Raw genomic sequence first — 17750 nt, forward strand, 5'->3', positions numbered from 1 at the left:
TTTTTTGACTTTCCTTCTCATTTTTTTTTTTCCCCCAAAAAAAAAACCGTCCGCTTTTTTTTTTTCTTTTCTTTTTTTTTTTTTTTTTTTGTTGCATTTCTCTGTTCTTTGTTGATGTTTAACTGCATAAAACAGTCCCGAGGCGTCGTGCTCCCCAGCCGTGTAGAGATGCTGAGCACAGGAAGGTGCTTACGGCGGAAACACGCGCGTCCGCGAAGCTCCCTGCAGGCCCGAGCTGCAGCCTGCTTCCGTGAGATCCGCGTCGGTGAGCAAGCCGTGTGCATCAAACCCGGTGTCCTTACACGGAAACACCCGTCAAGCCAGTCCTGTGACGTGAACTGTGAACAGAGGCGTCAGGACCTAGCCCTGTGCGGACCCTAGGAACACCTGTTCAGTATTCTCTAAATCACCATGACTTTATAGGACAAAGTTCCTGCGAACAAGGAAAGGAGAGAGGCAGAGAGGGAGTGAGCGAGTGCACAGGTGGGAAGAGTAGAGGGAGAGCGAGAGTCCCAAGCAGACTCCGTGCTGAACGCAGAGCCTGACGCAGGGCTCGATCTCACGACCTCAAGATCATGACCTGAGCCAAAACCCAGAGTCGGATGCTTAATCGACGGAGCCTCCCAGGCGCCCCTCAGATGATGGGTTTGCTTTTCTCCTTGAACCCTAACACGGACATGATGCTCTGAGGGAGAAACGACCTGCCTCGGGGGTTTTTTTTCCGACCAGGATTTAAGTCTCTGGCCCTAGCAAAGGACATTTCAGGGTTTCTGCTGGTGTTGACAGCAGGTGCACGGGGTGGGGCTCAGACCCCAGAAGAGACCCAAAGACACATTTTATGAACCTGCACATTCCTTAGCGGGCACCCTGAAGATCTCCAGGGGGTTCCCACAGCTATCAGGCATCTCATCTACAAGTTCTAGAAGGCTGGTTCTTCCGTCGGGTGGGCGGTCTTTGATAAAGCGTGTGTGTTTCCCAGCGCAGCGTCCGTGTCGCAGGATACCTTTGAAATATTTATCCATAAAGTCACTGATGAAATGTGTCATGGTATTTGCCCATTGGCTTCTTTGACAGAAACAGCTTAAGGCTGCTGATTCATGCAGATAAAAATAGTGGGCCACTGCGAAACCCCACACACCTTCCCTCTGTGGTGCAGACCGTCATTCTGGAGCGGGCTTTGCCCACTTCCTTGCCGGCTGGCGGCGCGGAGCTGAGAGGAACCGCTGGAGTGGGCGGGGTGTTCGGTTCCTTATGCCGAGAAGCTGCCCTCCTGTGTGCCGGGGTGGGGGGTGGGGGGCGGGGGGAGGCGGAAGGTCCAGCTGACCTTGTAGGATTGGGGACAGGCGATGCCCTGAAACCACAGAAGACACCGTCTCCATGTCCTCAAAGCCCTGAAATTTGGGGGAGACGTAAGCCAGGCTCCAAGTTGCTAGTTACGGTGCCATGTTTCGAAGGAGACCGTGGCCTCCTCGTAAAGCAGTCCCACCTGAAGCCTCCATCCAAAAGGAGAGAAAACCATGAAAGAGACGTGGTGTCCGGTGTCCTCAGCAGAATCCCAAAAAGGAAGAGCTGGTCTGTATGGGTACCAACTCAGCTGTAGCTTCCTGGCCACCCCCTGAGGCCTCTGGGTGGTTAGAAAATGCTTCAGCTGTGAAGTCGGGGGTAGGAATGGGATGGGTGCTGGACTGAGCACCCCTGGAAGCAGCACCCCAGACCTGGCATTCCTTCCCCGTGGTGACAGCGGCGTCTAAGTAGCCAGCAGCCCCGCTGCGGGTGGAGACAGGGCTCACGGCGCGTCTCGGGGCCTGCTGAATGCCCACTGGCCAGTGACAGATGGGTCTGCCTCCTCGTAGGCTGGGTGCCCAAGGCTGGAAGGAAAGGAACCACCGAGAGAAGCCAGTCGGGGTTCAAACACAATGATCCAGGAGCTCAAGGATGGGGGTGAACGTCGGGGATCCGGGTATTCACCTGAGTGGGAAAAACACACCAAAACCTGATACGTCCTCTCACTGTCAAACCCACAACCTTTTCCCAGGAGCTCGGGGGACCCTCAGCCCTCCTGCCGCCTTTCTCCTCCGACATCTGATGGCTCTTACCACCCGTTGGCACCTGTTGACCCATTAGTTTGAAGATTGCCTGTTGTGTTTTGCCTCTTTTGGGGACTGGGTCCCCTTATGATCAGTTTATGCAACTACGATACATATTGTAGCTCTTAGCAGCCGTAGCGTACAGGTTTCTTTTTCGAATTCTTCCTTTCTTTTAGTTTGGCTTATAATTCTGAAAGCCTAGGAAGATTTTATTGTAATTCGCTTATTTTTATGTCACGAGCTCAGCTTTCTATTCTTCATCTCCCGGCTTCAGTGACACATTTAGAAATTTATACCCACACGCATCAATGCCCTCTATCACTGGCTCCTCTGGTTCCCCCTTGCAAATGGCAAGATCGCCTCCTTTTTTATGGCTGAGTAATAGTCCTGTGTGTGTGTGTGTGTGTGTGTGTGTGTGTGTGTGTGTGTGTGTCTGTGTTCATTTATCCATCAGTGGACACAGAGTTGCTTCCACGTCTTGGCTATTTAAAATAATGCTCCAATAAACATAGACGTGCATAGATCTTTTCAGATTTGTGTTTTCATTTTCTTTGGGTAAATGCCCAGGAGTGCGATGACTGGATCATAGGGTATTTCTTTTTAAAAATTTTTGAGGAACCTCCATACTGTTCTCCAGAGTGGCTGCCCCAGCTTGCCCTCCCACCAGTGGTGCACGAGGTTCCCCTTCCTCCACATCCTCGCCAACACCTGTTGTTTCTTATCTTTCTGATTCTAGCCATTCTGACAGTGTCAAGTGGAATCTCATTGTGGCTTTGATTTCTACTTCCTTGATAAGAGCATCTTCTCCTGTGTCTGCTGGCCATCTGGATGTCTTCTCTAGAGAAATGGCTGTCTGGGTCCTCTGCCCATTTTGACCCAATTATTTGGGGGGGGGGGTTTGGTGTTCATTTGTTTAAGTTCTTCATATGTTTAGAATATCAGCCCTTTATCAATTACATCCTCACAAATATCTTCGTCCATTCCATACCTTGTCTTTTTGTTTGGTTGATGAGTTCCTTCTCTGTGAAGAGCTTCTCATTTTGCTGTGGTCCCAACACTTTATTTTTTGCTTTTGTTTCCCTTGCCTTGGGGGACAGATCCATAAATGTGTTGCTAAGCCTGACGTCTAAGAGATTAGAGACGACATTTTCTCTTAAGATTTTTGTGGTTTCAGGCCTCACATTTGGTCTTGAATTGATTCTTTTTTAGGGGGTCTAATTCTCTGATGGAATTATTCATCTTTTCAGATATTTTCTCTTGTTTTCCCTTTATTTTCTGGAAGGTATTAATTATCATCGAGTTCTCAGCCACTCACGCACGTGTCTGCACCACCCATGGGTCTGCTTCTGTTGACTGGGTTTTCTCTTTGTTTTCCAACACCGGGCACTGTCCCTGGGGATGATTAGTGATTGTTCATAGAATGCCAGGCATGGCATGGATTTACAAAACTATAGACACTCCAGATAATGTTCTTTGCTTTCAGAGAGGGTCATCCTGTCTTTCACGAGGTAGACAGCGCGGCGGCTTCTCACCCTCATTTGGTCGCAGTCGGGGCTGAGCCAAGGCTGGGTTGATTTTGCAAGGATTCATTTGAGCCCAGCTTGCTCTTTTTCCCATAGTGCGGCCCTGAGATGCTCTCTGCTGGGCCCCTGCCGTGCTCACTGTGCCCCTCTGCCTGGTGGGCCCTACACTCCAGTCCTCATGCCTTGCTCCTTAGCCTTCCATCCCTCCCAGGTTCAGAGTCCCCTAAGAATGTTTGTCTTGAAGGGAAAAGCAGCTCAGTGTCTCATTCAGCGTTCCACTCTTCCTTCCCACCCAGACTCACCTAGGCTCTGGCTGTTCACTAGCCCTGCCCGATGCTAAACACTCCCGCTGATTTCTCTGCACCCAGCAGAGATCAGCCACAGGTTCCCAGCCCTTTCCCTGAGCTGGAGATGTGTTCATGCTTCTAGGGGAGAACAGCAGTGGGATGCGAGCCCCTGTCTTCACTGTGGCCCCACATAGTGGGTCTTAGAGGCAGCTAAGCTCAGTAGAGGTACCTGTTGCATCGTCTTTGTTCATCGTACTCTGTTCTTCTTGGGGACGCGATCACCTGCCTCTAGCCACTTCCTCACACCTATCTGTGCTCAGTGGAGGCTTTTTTAGATCATTTCCTAATAAGCCTTTTGAGCATGACCTCATCGTCATTGATTTCTTCCATATTTTCTGGCACAACAAGAGTTTGCATGTTCCTGGAGCAAATTTCTTGCTCAGACTTGGAAGCCACCATTTTTCCAGAGAAGCCTCATTCCTTCTTGTACCAAGTAGTGTTTAAGATCCATGTTCTAAGCGGAAGGAGGCTTATTCTAAAGAGAATGTGCACTGTAAGTCATCTCGGCGTTGCCTGGACTCATTCAGGACAAGGTTTCTGCCCACCCTTGACCCTGCATCTGTGTCTCCTTCCAAACATGCTGAACCCTCTGGTCTCCGTCAGCCATGCTGTGGTTCTCCCGGCTTATTCTCTCGCACACGTGTGAAATTCTCCCGCAATCGTGCCAACCCCTCCACCAGCAGCGCTCAGACGATCGAGGGGCATTTGTCACCGGAGCAGATCCCTTCGGGACGTGCAGTGAAGTCTGTGCTTGAAGGTCATTTGGAATCACTTTTCTCTATTTATGCCATTAGCTCTGTGTGCGTCTATATTCATTTTGTTTAACGTTACTTCTGATTTTTAACATTAACATTTTTAACATATTTATGGATATGTAAAAGATCCACATCATTCTAGAGGCAAATCTGTAAAACAAGGGAAACAGGAAGAAGTCACCATTTCTCCCTCTCCTTCCCGGTCTCTTCTTTCTTTTTTTTTTTTTTTCTTTTAAAGGTTTTTTTGTTTTTGTTTTGAGAGAGAGAGAGAGCGAGAGCATGTGAGTGAGCCAGGGGAGGGGCAGAGGGAGAGAGAAACCCAAGCAGACTCCCCGCTGGGTGTGGAGCCCGATGCAGGCTCGACCCCATGACCCCGAGATCATGACCTGAACCAAAACCAGGAGTCAGATGCTGGACCGACCAACCCACCCAGGTGCCCCCTTAGTCTCCTCTTTCCTCCCCTTAGGTACTATTGTTTTTAAACACGCTCTCCCCCTGCTTATAGAAAAAGTGCTTCTCAAAACACCCACTTTCCTCCTAGACCTGCCCTCCATCCCTCGAGGGCTGTAATGACTCTGCACACACGAGCTCACTGTACTGCCAGGTCCCCCGTGAGGAAGGGTCTGTGAGCCCGGCTGCCATGAGGACGCGTAGGCTCAGAGACGGGAAGGCACAGAGCCGGAGCCGCCCAGCACGGAGCACACGGAGCCGGGCCATGCCGCGGTCTCTGTAGCTTCACACTCTGTCAGGCACCGGGTGCTGGCGGCTGTTCCGATGGACACGTTTAGCAACACTCACATAGACCTCCGCACGTCTTCACGGCTCCCTCCTGAGCTGGAGGAGCCGCCCTGTCTGCCCGTGGCTTGCAGGAGACATGAGCGGTGGCCTTGTGACTCGGGGCACGACGGTCTCCGTGGGACCGGCCCCTCCGCGCAGGGCAGAGCGCACATTAGGAGCGGCGTCTGACGCTTGTCCCCAGAGCCGGTTTGGGGGCCCCTGCGGGGAGGGGAGGGGAGGTGTTGGCACCCTTCTGGCCTGGAGCCCTCCCCACCCCCAGAGCAATGGCTGAAGCTGTGGTGCCTCGGCCCTTGTCACTGCGGGTGAGTGGGAGCCTGTGTTGTCAGCAACTGCCTTTCTCTCCTCGTTGACACCGAGACGGTGCCGACCGCCGGCTGCTTGGAGCTGCTCTCCGGCTGCTGTCTGATACCTGGGGCCGCGGGGCACCCATGTCATCGGCAGCACAGGGGCCAGCAGAACCTGTGCGGGACAGATGGCCTGCTCCCTCGCCCAGGACACAGCTGCGTGGCAGCCTTTCTCCGTCACCACCCTCCCCTCAATTTCCCAGTTTCTGTTTCCTAACAAAAACGAAGCAAAGCGACCCAAAGTAACTCAGACCCGACATCCGGAGCGTGGCTGCCCCAGGCTCGCACGCCTCTCTCGCCCTCAGCCCCGGGCCCGCCAGGGGCCGTGAGCTTTCGCCGTGGACATGGAACGTCTGCCGCTGAGGGAGCCAGTGTGCGGCCCTACGCCCCCCTGCTCGGCGGGCCCTCCCTGCGGGTCCTGTATACCTCGTCCCCACTGCCGTCCCTGAGCCGGCACCCGCGTGGGCTTGGAGGGCAGCACGGCCACACCGCTATTCCCGCGGCAGGAGCTGCCTGACGGGGTGGCCGTCTCAGGAAGCGTGGGGGACTGTGAGCCGTGTCAGCGACAGGCAGATCACTGTATCATCAGCCGCTTAGAATTCCGTAGGTTGTGTCTGAGGCCTGCTGTGCCGCCTCGGAATGCTGGCCTGGGAGGGGCGGAGCAGCAGGGTGTGTGTGTGTGTGTGTGTGTGTATGTGTATGTGTGCGTGCGTGTGTGCGAGCAGCTGAGGCGGGATTTAGCAGTCCTGGTCTCTGCCAGCTTTGCATTCCGGAAGCACCAGGGATTTTCTTCCTCCGTCCAGTCTCACCATGTGATGGGCCAGCAGGGTTCCTCGGCTCAGGCTCCCACCGCCCTTTCTGGGTTGTTTCCGTGCCCCCTGACCTGACCCCGAGCAGCACCCCTGAGTACCAGCCCCCAGGCTTGCCTAGCTCTGGTCTTCCCCCCACCCAAGGTGCAGCGGCTGCCCGCGGGCTCACCTGCCCTCACCTGCAGGGCTCCCGGAGGCCCCTGACCCCGCTCACTGTGGCTTCAGGCCAACACGGACTGAGGACGCGGGCAGTGTTGCTTTCTCTTTGACCCTCTGCTGCAGAGAACAGGGGCCCCCTGGGTGCAGGGGAGAGGGCAGCACTGCCTGGTGGACACAGTGGCAGTGAGGCCCACGAAACACACAGACACACACTCAGGTGTCCATGTGTGTCAATGGAGTGCATTTGTAGAAATCAGTGTTTACTTAACTGTATTTTAGTCCAAGAGCCCAGATGGCTACAAAGCATGACCTTGATTTTATAACCAAAAGGTGCATCTTCCTTTCTGGGGCCACACCCCTGCCTCCTTCCCCAAGAGGACAGTGGTGGCAGCCTGCCTGGGGGGGGGGGCATCTCCCTGTGCATTCTCTCTTTGTCCCCCATGCGGGGTCCCAGGGGGTGTCCTGGCAGGGCCGAGGGCCATCCTGTAAGTGGGACGCAGCCAGGCTCTGCTGAGCACGGTTATTTGGGGATGATTGTCTCTCATTATCTGTCCACAGACGGCCCCGTGAATCCTAACCGGAAGAATTAAAATGCTCGGCACCAGGGCACAGTTGCTAAGGGATTCTGGGGTGTGTACCGTGCGCTAGCGCGTGCTGGCAGGTCTCAGAACAGCCACCACTCACAGCCGAGACGAGAGTCCCGGGGGCCGTGGGCGTCTTGAGGGACCACGTTCCGGGCTTAGAAGAAGACACTGGTGTTTTGATCTCTAATATCAGGACCAAGGACAAACTTGTCATGCAAAGCAAGCGACACCCAGAAATCACCGGAAAGCTAATGACCACAAGCCGGTCGCCGAGCACGGTCCGTTTAACCCTCGAGGGGCACTGTCGAGACCGGGGTTGGGGTGACAGAAGCCGAAATGCAGCCTTGCAGTGAAGAGAGGGCGTTTCCAGAGTGAACCTTGCCATTGCCCAGAAGGTTCCTCAGGGTCACGGTCAGAGGCTTGGAACGAGGTAGTTGTCTCGCTCTTGGTGGACTCGGCACCTCACACGTGCTTCCAAGATGTCGGTTTCTCTGAAGGGCCTCTGTCTGCCAGTTCGGAGTTCTCAGTGCTCCTCTGAGGGCTTCCCTGGAGCCCTTCCCTCGACTGTGCCCGGGCTGGCAGGTGCGCGGGGGCTGGTGTTGCCCTGGCCTCCGGGCGTGGGGAGCGCCAGGCCCTCCGAGCCCGAGAGCTGCTCTTCCGCCAGGTGACAAAGGAGAAAGGGGGGGGGGGGGGGGGGGCAGCAGAGTCTGAGCGGAAGCAGGGAGCCTGGTTCCTGTGGCTCCCAGCGAGCCCCCCCACCCCCGACCCAGGGCTGCCATCTGACACACACCTGGCCTTCTCGGGGTCCTGGAAAAGGGGGCTTCCAAGCACGTGCGGTCACTCCCTCGGAGGTCTCACGGCCCCCAGCATAAACCCTCCACGGCCAGGGCTCCCTGCCCCCTGTGGGCTGTGCCAGGGTAAATGCATGAAATCAAACAGTGGATTAATTTAAGAGCAGTAGTTGCTCTAATGACTGCATCATGACGGAAGCTGTTTTCCCTGGTGGAGCGCGGTAAGCGTCCCCCGAGCGGTCGGGGGATTGTAGTTACACGGAGCCGCCTTTGCGGGATGGGAGGGAAGGGAGCCGCTCAGTCGGAACACAGATGCGGCAGCTGGGCCGGGGTCCCGCGCGGAAAATTCCCCTTTCCCAGGACTAGAGCACTCTGCCGCCCGTTCTGTTCAGCAGGGGTCCGGGGCAGGTTTTAGAGCTGGTATCTACGTGCCAGATGCTCTCTTTCAGCCCCAGACCCCAAGGAGGGAACTCTGAGCTCTTGGCTTAGAGTTTTAGTGCTTTTGAATAATTTCCAGGATCTTAAAAACCCTTCTTGGTTTTTAAGGGGCTCCTCTTGGTGCCAAGGGCTATACAGAGAGCCCAAGTCTCTCTCCCTGGGTTTTTCCTAAGAAAGTAAATGTCTTTGGATTTTTTTTTTTAATTTCTCAAGGTATTAAAATGCAATTTTATGTTATTTCATTGTGTTGAATTTAATTCACATACCTCCCTGCCGTTTTCACAGCCGGAACCCTCTGGGTGCTCAGCTCGTTTCCTGAGTGGTCACCATTCCCACGATAGGGTCTGTGATTTAATGTGCATAAAGGAAAGAGAAGGAAGAAAATTCTCTTTATATAATAAGTTTCTTCTGCAACACTGGGATTAATTACAAGCTGTATGTCTTTTTTTCTTCTAAAGGACACGACCTAGCCTGAATTTATTTATAAGCACACTAGGAGGTTGGTGCTAGGACAGGGGGAGGAGGAGAGAGGGTTCTGCATTTTCTCTTCCTTTTTCCTCCCAGAGAGAAGCAGGGACCGTGGGCGGTGTCCGCACCGGGCTCAGGCGGGTCTGTGGCTCATCCCCACACTGGGAGGCGATGCTGGGCGGCCGGGAACCCCGTGGGACTGGGTCTGCAGGGGACCTTGCTTTTTGACGAGACAGCTCCTGTCTGTCTCTCAGAAATTGTTCCCCAGCAATTTTAATGCCAGTGCGATTTGGTTTCTCGTGGAAGCTCATCCAAGAAAGTTCTGTAGGAACACTCAGCCGGCTCCTGGTTTTATGGCTCCACACAAGTTTTCACGCACGTCATTCAATTTGCTACGTTGTCTTCTCATCTCTGAGTACGGCGAGGAGCCTGGGCCTTCTTGAGGCTGGGAGGAGGGCAGGAGGACACTGGCCAGCAGGGGCAGGGGCGAGGCTCCGGTTCCTGGTTGGAGTGACGCAGCATGGGTGTAGACCGCACGCTCATAAGCCGGAGAACGTCTAGTCTGTGCGTGTCATCATACGTACTGCCACTTAGACAAAAACAGTGTAACAACTTGGAGGGCAGGAGAGGCACTCGGGGAGGGGACGAGAGGCTGTGTGGGGACAAACGCGGCTCTGGCCTTGTCCTGGTGGGTGGGAGCAAGTCCTTCTTTCCTCCGGATGCTGATACTCAGGAAAGTGGCACAAGGGTCTAGCAGGTGCACAGCCACACACCGCCCCAAGGGGCACGGAAACGACGTGCAGTCAAGGTCAAGGCCGTTGCTCTGGCCTCTCAGAATCAGGGGCGTGCTTGCGAATGAATGTTCATAACAAAATCTTGGGGGTGGAAGAGATGAAGGCTCTGTGTGTGAACAAGACTCGGGAAGCAGTTCCCGCAGCTCCGTCCCTGACGATTACGTCCCCGAGGCCCCCGGCCCCCACCTCGTGAGCTCGGTAGCCAGGCCACGTGGGCAGGACAGGGTCTCAAGTCATCGTGCGTGTCTGGATGTTTGCTGGAAGATGGCACGTGTCCGTGAGGAAGGTGAAGACACACTCTCTGCTCAAGGTCTCCTGGGCTGAGCTGTGTCCCCAGAATCCCTGCGTTGGAGCTCTGACCCCCGTACCTCATGATGGGTCTGCGTCTGGAGATGGGGCTTCAAAGAGGCGATTAAGGTGAAATCAGGTCACTGGGGTGGCCCTGACCCGGGGTGACCAGGGTCCTTACGAGAAGAGGGGATCAGGACACAGACGCACACTGAGGGGCAACCCCGTGGGGACACAGGGAGAGCATGGCCATCCGCACACGAGGACAGAGGCCTTGGGGCGGGGGGCTGCCCTGCTGACTTCCAGCCTCTGGGACCCCGAGACCATACAGTCGTACAGTCCACGCTGCCCCATCGGCAGTGTTTGCTGTGGTGACCTGAGTCGGCTCCTGCAGGAGTGGGCGGTGGCCCCAGCTGTCCCCTCTCCGGTCGCTGTCCTGCAGAAGATGGTGCTGACTTTCTGCTTCCAAATCGCATCTCATTATTAATCTCTCTCACACGCCTCTTTGCAAGCAAGGGTGCTGTGCCTACACCGGGGTGCCAGGGATCGCCTGTGGTCAGAGCCACGGGAGGCCACATGTGGCACCTGGCTGCGAGCCCCAAGGCTTTGGGTTCCAAGGTTTGGGGCCTGCCTGCATGTAAGGTAGAAATCAACGCCCTTGAGCTCTTACCGCCCGCCTCCTCGTCTGGGAGGCAGGAATCACGGCGACGCTACGCAGCTGTGCCACGAGGACGCCATCAGATGCTGCGTCTCGATGCCTGGGGAGCCTGGGTGCTGAGCCAGGCGCCGTCCCGGCTGTGAGCTCAAGCACAATGGGCATTTTTATTACCCCATGGTGGAAGCCAGCCTCCCAGTGTCCATAATCCCTGTGACGGAGTCTCGGCCCTGGGCGAGCGGGACTGAGGGGCGTGGAGAAGCCTCTCCCCGCCACCGTGTGCTCATCCCCTCTCCACCTGATGGTCCTGACTCGAGCTGCTCTCTCGAAGGCTGGTTCTCTGCAAACATAGAAAAACCATTTGCTCTTTATCAAGATTTCCGGGAGCAAATAGTGTCCTTCAAAGCCGGTGCTATTTCAGAGGAGAAATTTGCATTTTATTGGCAAATCCATCTGGGAGGGGGGAGGATGCATTCGGTTGATGTGAAATAATTACCTCCCCTTCTTTTGTGTGCAACGCTAAACTTTTATGCCTCTCTCAGATGTTTTTTTAATGGCTTTTTCTCGCCTTGACAACCGTAAATATTTTATACACATTGGGCTGCGTAATGCTGTGCAGAAGATTCTTCTGCAGAAGAGGGGTTGGGGCGGGGTGGGGAGGGTCATGCCCCCGCCCCCACGGAGCCAGGAGGTTGTTCACGCGGCTGGGGATTCCACGGCTGGGGCTGAGCAATGCAGATGGAGGTAGACCAGCTGGATCGTCGTAGTCTGACTTTTCCTACTGATTGGATCACAAACTTCTAGATGTTGAACCCCCGAACAGCAGGGGTGTAGGTCTCGGTCTGGGAGCCAGCAGGCCCGAGGTCTAGAGGTCGGAAGACCTTTCTGTGCCGGCCCAGCAGGCGGGCAGGAGTTGTCCCTCCCAATCAGCTTCTTTGGGCCATGCAGGCTTCAACTGATTATATGAGGCCCACCCGAGCTGCATGACCGAGAGAAACACCCTCACAGACACCCCAAGTACTTTGGGGGCAGACGTGTGGCCCTTGTGGCTCCATCCAGATGGCACCTAAAATCAACCACTGGACCTGCTTTCAGGCCCCCGGTCTAGAGCCGGAAGTGGACTCCTGGACAGGACGGTAGCTCTGTCCTAAGGCGCTCAGAACCTTCTCCCACTGCGGCTGCGCCAGCGGACGCTCCTGGCAGCGACACTCGGCCTGCTGTGGTCCCCGCATCTCGCCAGCTCTTACTTGTCTCTGATTGCCGATGGCAGACCCGCGGACGGGCGTGACAGCGGTGTGCCCCTGAGGGTTGGGCTGGAACCCACAGAATGAGCGTGCCCAGCTGTCACCTAAGTGACACTGGGTCATAGGCTCCATGTTGCCCGGCAGGCCCTTCTGTCTGCACCCCTCAGAGCCAGCAGGCTTGGCCCCCAGCTCCTCAGGGTGCCGCGTGGACCTCCCACCTGGGCTCCGCCCCTCTGTCCCTGTCCTTGTCCTCGGTCCACGCTTGGAAGCCGGGGTCCCAGATGGGCGGTCCCTGGAAGAGCATTGTCCTCCCTGAAGCTTCCAGCCCTATGTCTGTCTCTGCAGATGCTGGGGGGCGGGCTGCCCCTGGGGGTGTGGACCGTCGCCTCTGAGCCCCAGGCCTCCCATGTGGGGTGCCGGCAGCCCCGCCCACCTGGTTCTGACCCAGGTCTTCCCAGGGACCTCCTGCCTGGCCTTTTCACTTGAGCCCGCTGATCTGTAGGGCCTACACTGGGACCATCCCCCGTAGGTGTCGATCCTAGCAGGCTGGAATTTTCCTGCCCACCCGAAGTCTGGTGAAGAGCTGCATGCACTTTCTGGAGGTGTCACTTCCCCTTGCTTCTGGGGTGCGGCTTGTGTCTAATCAGAAGGATGGGGCTCCCGAGCGTGCCTGATGGGAACACAGGACACGCGGCTGGGGGGCTCCAGGCGCCAGCTCGCCGAGCACCCCGCGGCTGTGCTGGTGGTCCCTGCGGGGACTTCTGGGCTGAGGCACGCTCCCCTGTGGGTTCTCCCGGGATATGAACCTCATCTTGTGATACGGCCAGGGGCTCAGGGGGCGAGCGTCTAGGGGCCCATGGGTGCTGGGGCTGCTGTTTTAAGAGTCGTGACTGATCCCATTTGTGGCCACGGAGGCGGGGGGCCAGAGGACATCTTGCTAAGCAGAGGAAGTCACACAGGGAGACAAGCCGTGTGATCTCACCCACGTGTGGAATCTAGAAGCCCAAACCCACAGGAAGAGAGGTCAGACTCGTGGTTCCCAGGGTCGGGGGCTGAGGCAGATGGGGAACCGTTCGTGGAGGCGTGGCGTTCGGCCCGGTGCCTGCCGTTCGGTGCGCTGGCAAGTTGCCACGAGAGGAGATCCCAAAAGCTCTCATCACGGGGAAAGAAGATTTTTGTCACCATCCGAGGTGACAGATGCTGACTGACCTCGTGGTGATCTTCCCACCATCTGCGTACGAGTCGTTATTCCGTCGAGCCCCTTAAACTCCCACAGGGTTGTGTGTCTGTTAGAGCTGAATACAGCTGAAGGGAGACGGACGCCTCCTGCTTTAAAACCGGGGTGGGAGGCGCTGTGTGTGCACGCGGTGAGGCCGTCAGTGGTGGGGACATGCGAACGGCCCGGCTCTGCCCCTGACGTGTGAACGCCATATCTTCTCTTACAGGTGGCGATCATCGCGGGCAACTTCGAGCTGGCGGAGTACATCAAGAACCACAAGGAGACCGACATCGGTGAGTGGGCTTGGGGAGGACGGGCTCCGCCTGGAAGGGAGACGTTCCCCACCTTCTGTAATCCTCACGCCGCTGGCTTGGGGTCCGCGGTTAGCAAAACCCGACCAAGAGTGTGGTCCTGGCCACTTGGCCATGTCCGTTCTCACGTAGCCGTCAGTCACAGCACGCGTCCCACGCAGGCACTGCTGTGTACCTGCTCAGTCAGACGAATCTGCGGCTTGTGTCTGTGGGTTGGCTGGAAGGTTCTGTCCCATTTAAGCTAAGAGACGGGAGCTAGACGAGGTGCAGCGGAGACACCCCCATCTCTGAGCCATTCCTCTGCCCCGCGGTGGTGCTCATGACCCTTCCCCTTTCTAGTACCCCTTGTGCCAACCAGGAGGGCTGTGTCTGGGGCTCCGCCTCTGCCCCATCGCCCACCTGGCGGCTGGGCGCAGCCCTGCATCTCCGAAGAGCCCGCCGGCCTGTTTCCGCCGGCGCCAGGCTTGCACAGGACCTGCAGCGGGGAGCAGCCCCAGTGGACCAGCAGTGGTGAGCTTTCGGACTCGGCGCCCATCCGCCCATTGGAGAGGCGGCCGATGGCATCTGTGTCTTATGCCTGTGCCCCTCACCCCGTGTTGGCTGCTGGTGGCGAGGGTGACCACGTGTCTGGCTGTCGAGTCTTTGCCGTGTTTGGTGTGTGGCTGGTTCCTGCCCGGAGCACGAGGGCGTGGAACCAGATGCTTCGCTTGCGTCCTCCAGTGCCCCGAGCGGGGCACCCGGGCCTCCCAACGGCCCGCCCCATGCCGACACGGTCCCTCCTGTGAACCAGGGCAAACCGTGGCATTGCCCTGAGACCCGGGCCTCCACCCTGGCCACACCAGCTGCTCTGTGAGCACATCGTAAAGACTGATGATGTCATGCCTGCCATGCCTTGTGGGGACAGGGCCGAGCCCGCACGGTGCCCACAGCTCCCTTCCCGCCATGTTCCCACCGCAAGAGGCCGGCGCGGTGCAGTGGGGTTGGCTTGAGGTCTGAGAGTCTCAGCTGCTGGGCCCGCGGCCCAGGATGGGCAGGGAGCGTGTGCAGGCCCCGCGCCGCCACCACAGGGATTTCGGGGGGCCCTCCCAGCCTCCAGAGCTGAGCAGTCTGGGGTGGTAGCGAGCCCAGGTCTGCCCTCCTTGCTGCTCCGAGCACGGGCCTCGATGGGGCTGCACGGTGGAAGGGGGCGTGGGGAGGTGGCTGGAGAGACCAAGCTGCTCATACAAAGAGGAGGGAGATTGGTGACTGTGTCGTCTGGTCTGAGGTACCCTGAGCTTTCCTGTACGGGATGCAGGCGGCTCTGGACTGACGGAGGGTTTTTTCTCTCTCATCACAAACGGAGTACCCGTGGGTCGAGTGAACACGTTTTAATCGCTGCTCAGCTGTTCGGACCTGTGACCTTAACTACAAAGGGCAGCCCCTCCTGAGTCGTGGGGGCACTGGCCGCAGTGCGGCTTCCCTGTCTCATGGGGCCAGGACCAAAGTCTGTACCTTCCCAAGACCACCTCGTGGGCCCGTGAAGATGCGGGACCAGTTTCTACGGTCCACTGAGGCAGGACTGGGCGCCCCTTGACCTGCCTTGCAGGCCTTTCTGCTGTGTGGCCCAAAGAGGTGTGTGCTTCGGAGGACCCTCCAGGACCTCCAGGGAGGGAAAGAAGGAGGCTCTGGTCCTCTGAATCTCCTGACCAAGGGTCTCACTGACCCAGCAGACTGGCCCCCGAACACACAAGTGTGCACATGGACACCCTCACGCACTGATTCCTAGAGCCCGTCCGTCTGTCCTCGAGCCCCGATTCAGCCCCGTGTTCACTGACCCTCTGCCCTGGGGCTGCCCTCGCTCCTGGAGGGGTGCAGATGCGGTGTGGGGGGGGAGTCTGGGCAGGTCAGAACCTCATGCCCACTGGAGGGCAGATCCCATGCAGGGGGGGTCCTGCGGGGGACGGTGGGTCCCATGTGGGAGGGCGGATCCTGCGGGGGAATGTAGGATCCCGTGCAGGAGGGTAGATGCCGCGTGTGCTGGGGTCTAGGAGGGACAGCGCCCTGCGCCCAGCGGAAGGGACATGCCCGGGAAGGCTTGCAGCTCGGGGTATGCAAGCTGCTCCCCCCACTCAGAGGGCGGACGTCCTGTTTTAGGCGGAGTTCCTGCAGGCCCCCGTCCTCACCTACCGCCCAGAACAAGTGCCCACCTGAGAACCTGATGGTTTCCTCCCCACATCCTGACCCCTCCTCGACGTCCACAGTCCACCCTGACACCTCACTCTGTCCACTGCCAGAGCTCCTGAGCCCCAGGATTGTGGGGAGAGCTCGGGTAGCAGCTTTTGGGGGCAGGGACCCGGGGCAGGAGGGACAGAGGGCATGCGGGGTGCGGAGTCACCTCCACGAGGTCGCCCTTGGGGAGGCCAGGCTCTGAGACCCGAGAGGGGCCCTGGTGCCTTCCCAGCTGAGGACGTCCTGCGTCCTGAAGAAAGCCATCTGCTTCCTGCTGCAGGAGGGCGTCCTTTTCCCTCTGCGGTTTCGCACGCTGTGCTGTGCTCGAGCCTCCTGAGAACGTCCCTGCGGTGCCTGAACCAGCCGGTCCCCGAGATGCCACCCTTGTCACCCCTCGGTCACTTCTTCCCACGATGACTCCATCGGGCACCTTCTCCCTGGGCCAGTCTGGGGATGGAGAGACCTTGGTCCGTCCGAGGCTGGCCTGTTAGGAGGTGTGGACCCCCGGCCCGGGTTCCCAAGCGAATGTCCCCTACAGACCCCGTGGCCCCTCCCAGAGCGGGACAGGCTACCAGCCAGTGGCCTCCTCATGGGAGGAGGCGCGTGACTTCAGAAGAGCAGACTCTTCCCGCGCTTCCCTCTGGGATTGTTGCGTCCGTTGCTCCTCCCTGTCCTGGCCCCGTGCCACCCTGGCTGCTTCTTAGTCCCCCACCCCCCAGTGCGTCTTTCGAGCTGCTGGCAGCCCATCCCCAGGACAGAGCTTAGGACCACCCCATTCCTGTTCCTGACGAGTCATCAGCCAAAGCTTCGGGGTTCCCTGGCGCTCAGCCGCAGGTGCCCAGCCTTGTGGAGGGCAGAGGTCCAGAGTCTCCCCTCAGGGAGCCCGACTCCGGGACCCAGGGTGGGCTCTGCGGGCACCGTCTCATATCCCTGCGGCCTGCTGAGGCTGGGCATCCAAGCACCACCCCTCCTCTGCTTCCCAGGACCCCTCATCCCTGCGGGCTGATTTGGAACGTGAGGATGGGCCACAGGCTGGTGTCCTGGGGCCACCGTCAAGAGATGCCCGCCCCCGCTGGGTGGCACGGAAACAAGGTGTGTTCTGCCTCCGCGCCAGAGGCCAGACGTGCAGAGTCGAGGTGTCGGCAGGGTTGGCCTGTCCTTGCCTCCCGCCGGCTCTGGTGGTAGCCTGGCCTTGCCCGTGTGGCTCCCGTCCTGGGGCGGCTGCCCGTGGCCCGCTGTCTGCGTCTCAGACCCCCTCTCCTTTCTCAGAGAAGGCACTGGGCTACCCTAGCCTCAAGAGCCTGCCCTAAATCCAGGATGCTCTCGACTTGAGATCCTCAGATCGATCCAGGGATTAGGATGAAGACGTGTCTTTGGGACCACGTCAACCACCGTCAAGGGCACTCACGTGGCCACATGACGGTCTCTCGAGGCTGTGTCCTCTGCAAACCCAGGTGGCGTCGGCCTTCCCTGCAGTGCCGGCACGTGGTAGGGCTTCAGTAAGTGCCTGTTGAGTGAATGGCCCTCACTGCCTGTGTCCCCGTTCTAAGCTCCTCTCCTCCGCGTCTCTTCTTGAAATAAAAACCTGCTTTCCCAGCGGCTGGTCACAGGTGTCTGGGAGCAGAGCACATGATGCGGGCCCACGAGCTCCTGGACTGGGTGTGTTTGACTGCGTGTTGTAACGTTTGCTCCCTCCCGTGCACGGCAGAGCCCACAGGGCACGGGCAGAAGAGGTGTGGGCAGTGGCTTGCCCAGGGCAGTGTTCTCAGTCCTTTCACCGGGTCGTTCTAGAGCCATGCTGGGCTGGGGGTCCCTGGTGTACTGCTGGTGAGGTCCTGCGGCCACGTGGTCTCTGGTTCCAGCTTCCGTGGCTCAGCTCCCCGACCCCCATCCTCAAGACCTGTGAGGGTGCTGTCAGTTTGTCCAGG

At 57.9% G+C, this 17750-nt stretch overlaps 1 protein-coding gene across 1 annotated transcript in view; it reads left to right on the top strand.

Annotated features, from left to right (window-relative positions):
• The window catches only part of LOC111150006 (SH3 and multiple ankyrin repeat domains 2), a 397663-nt gene that overhangs the window by 68007 nt on the left and 311906 nt on the right, over positions 1-17750 (top strand). The window contains exon 9 of the mRNA XM_022507316.1: positions 13530-13596. Coding sequence (XP_022363024.1) covers positions 13530-13596 — 67 coding nt within the window. The remainder of the gene's footprint in view (positions 1-13529; positions 13597-17750) is intronic.

This window comes from Enhydra lutris, unplaced genomic scaffold (genome assembly GCF_002288905.1).
Source record: "Enhydra lutris kenyoni isolate GAN:26980312 unplaced genomic scaffold, ASM228890v2 scaffoldscaffold22, whole genome shotgun sequence".
Taxonomy (NCBI): Eukaryota; Metazoa; Chordata; class Mammalia; order Carnivora; family Mustelidae; genus Enhydra; species Enhydra lutris.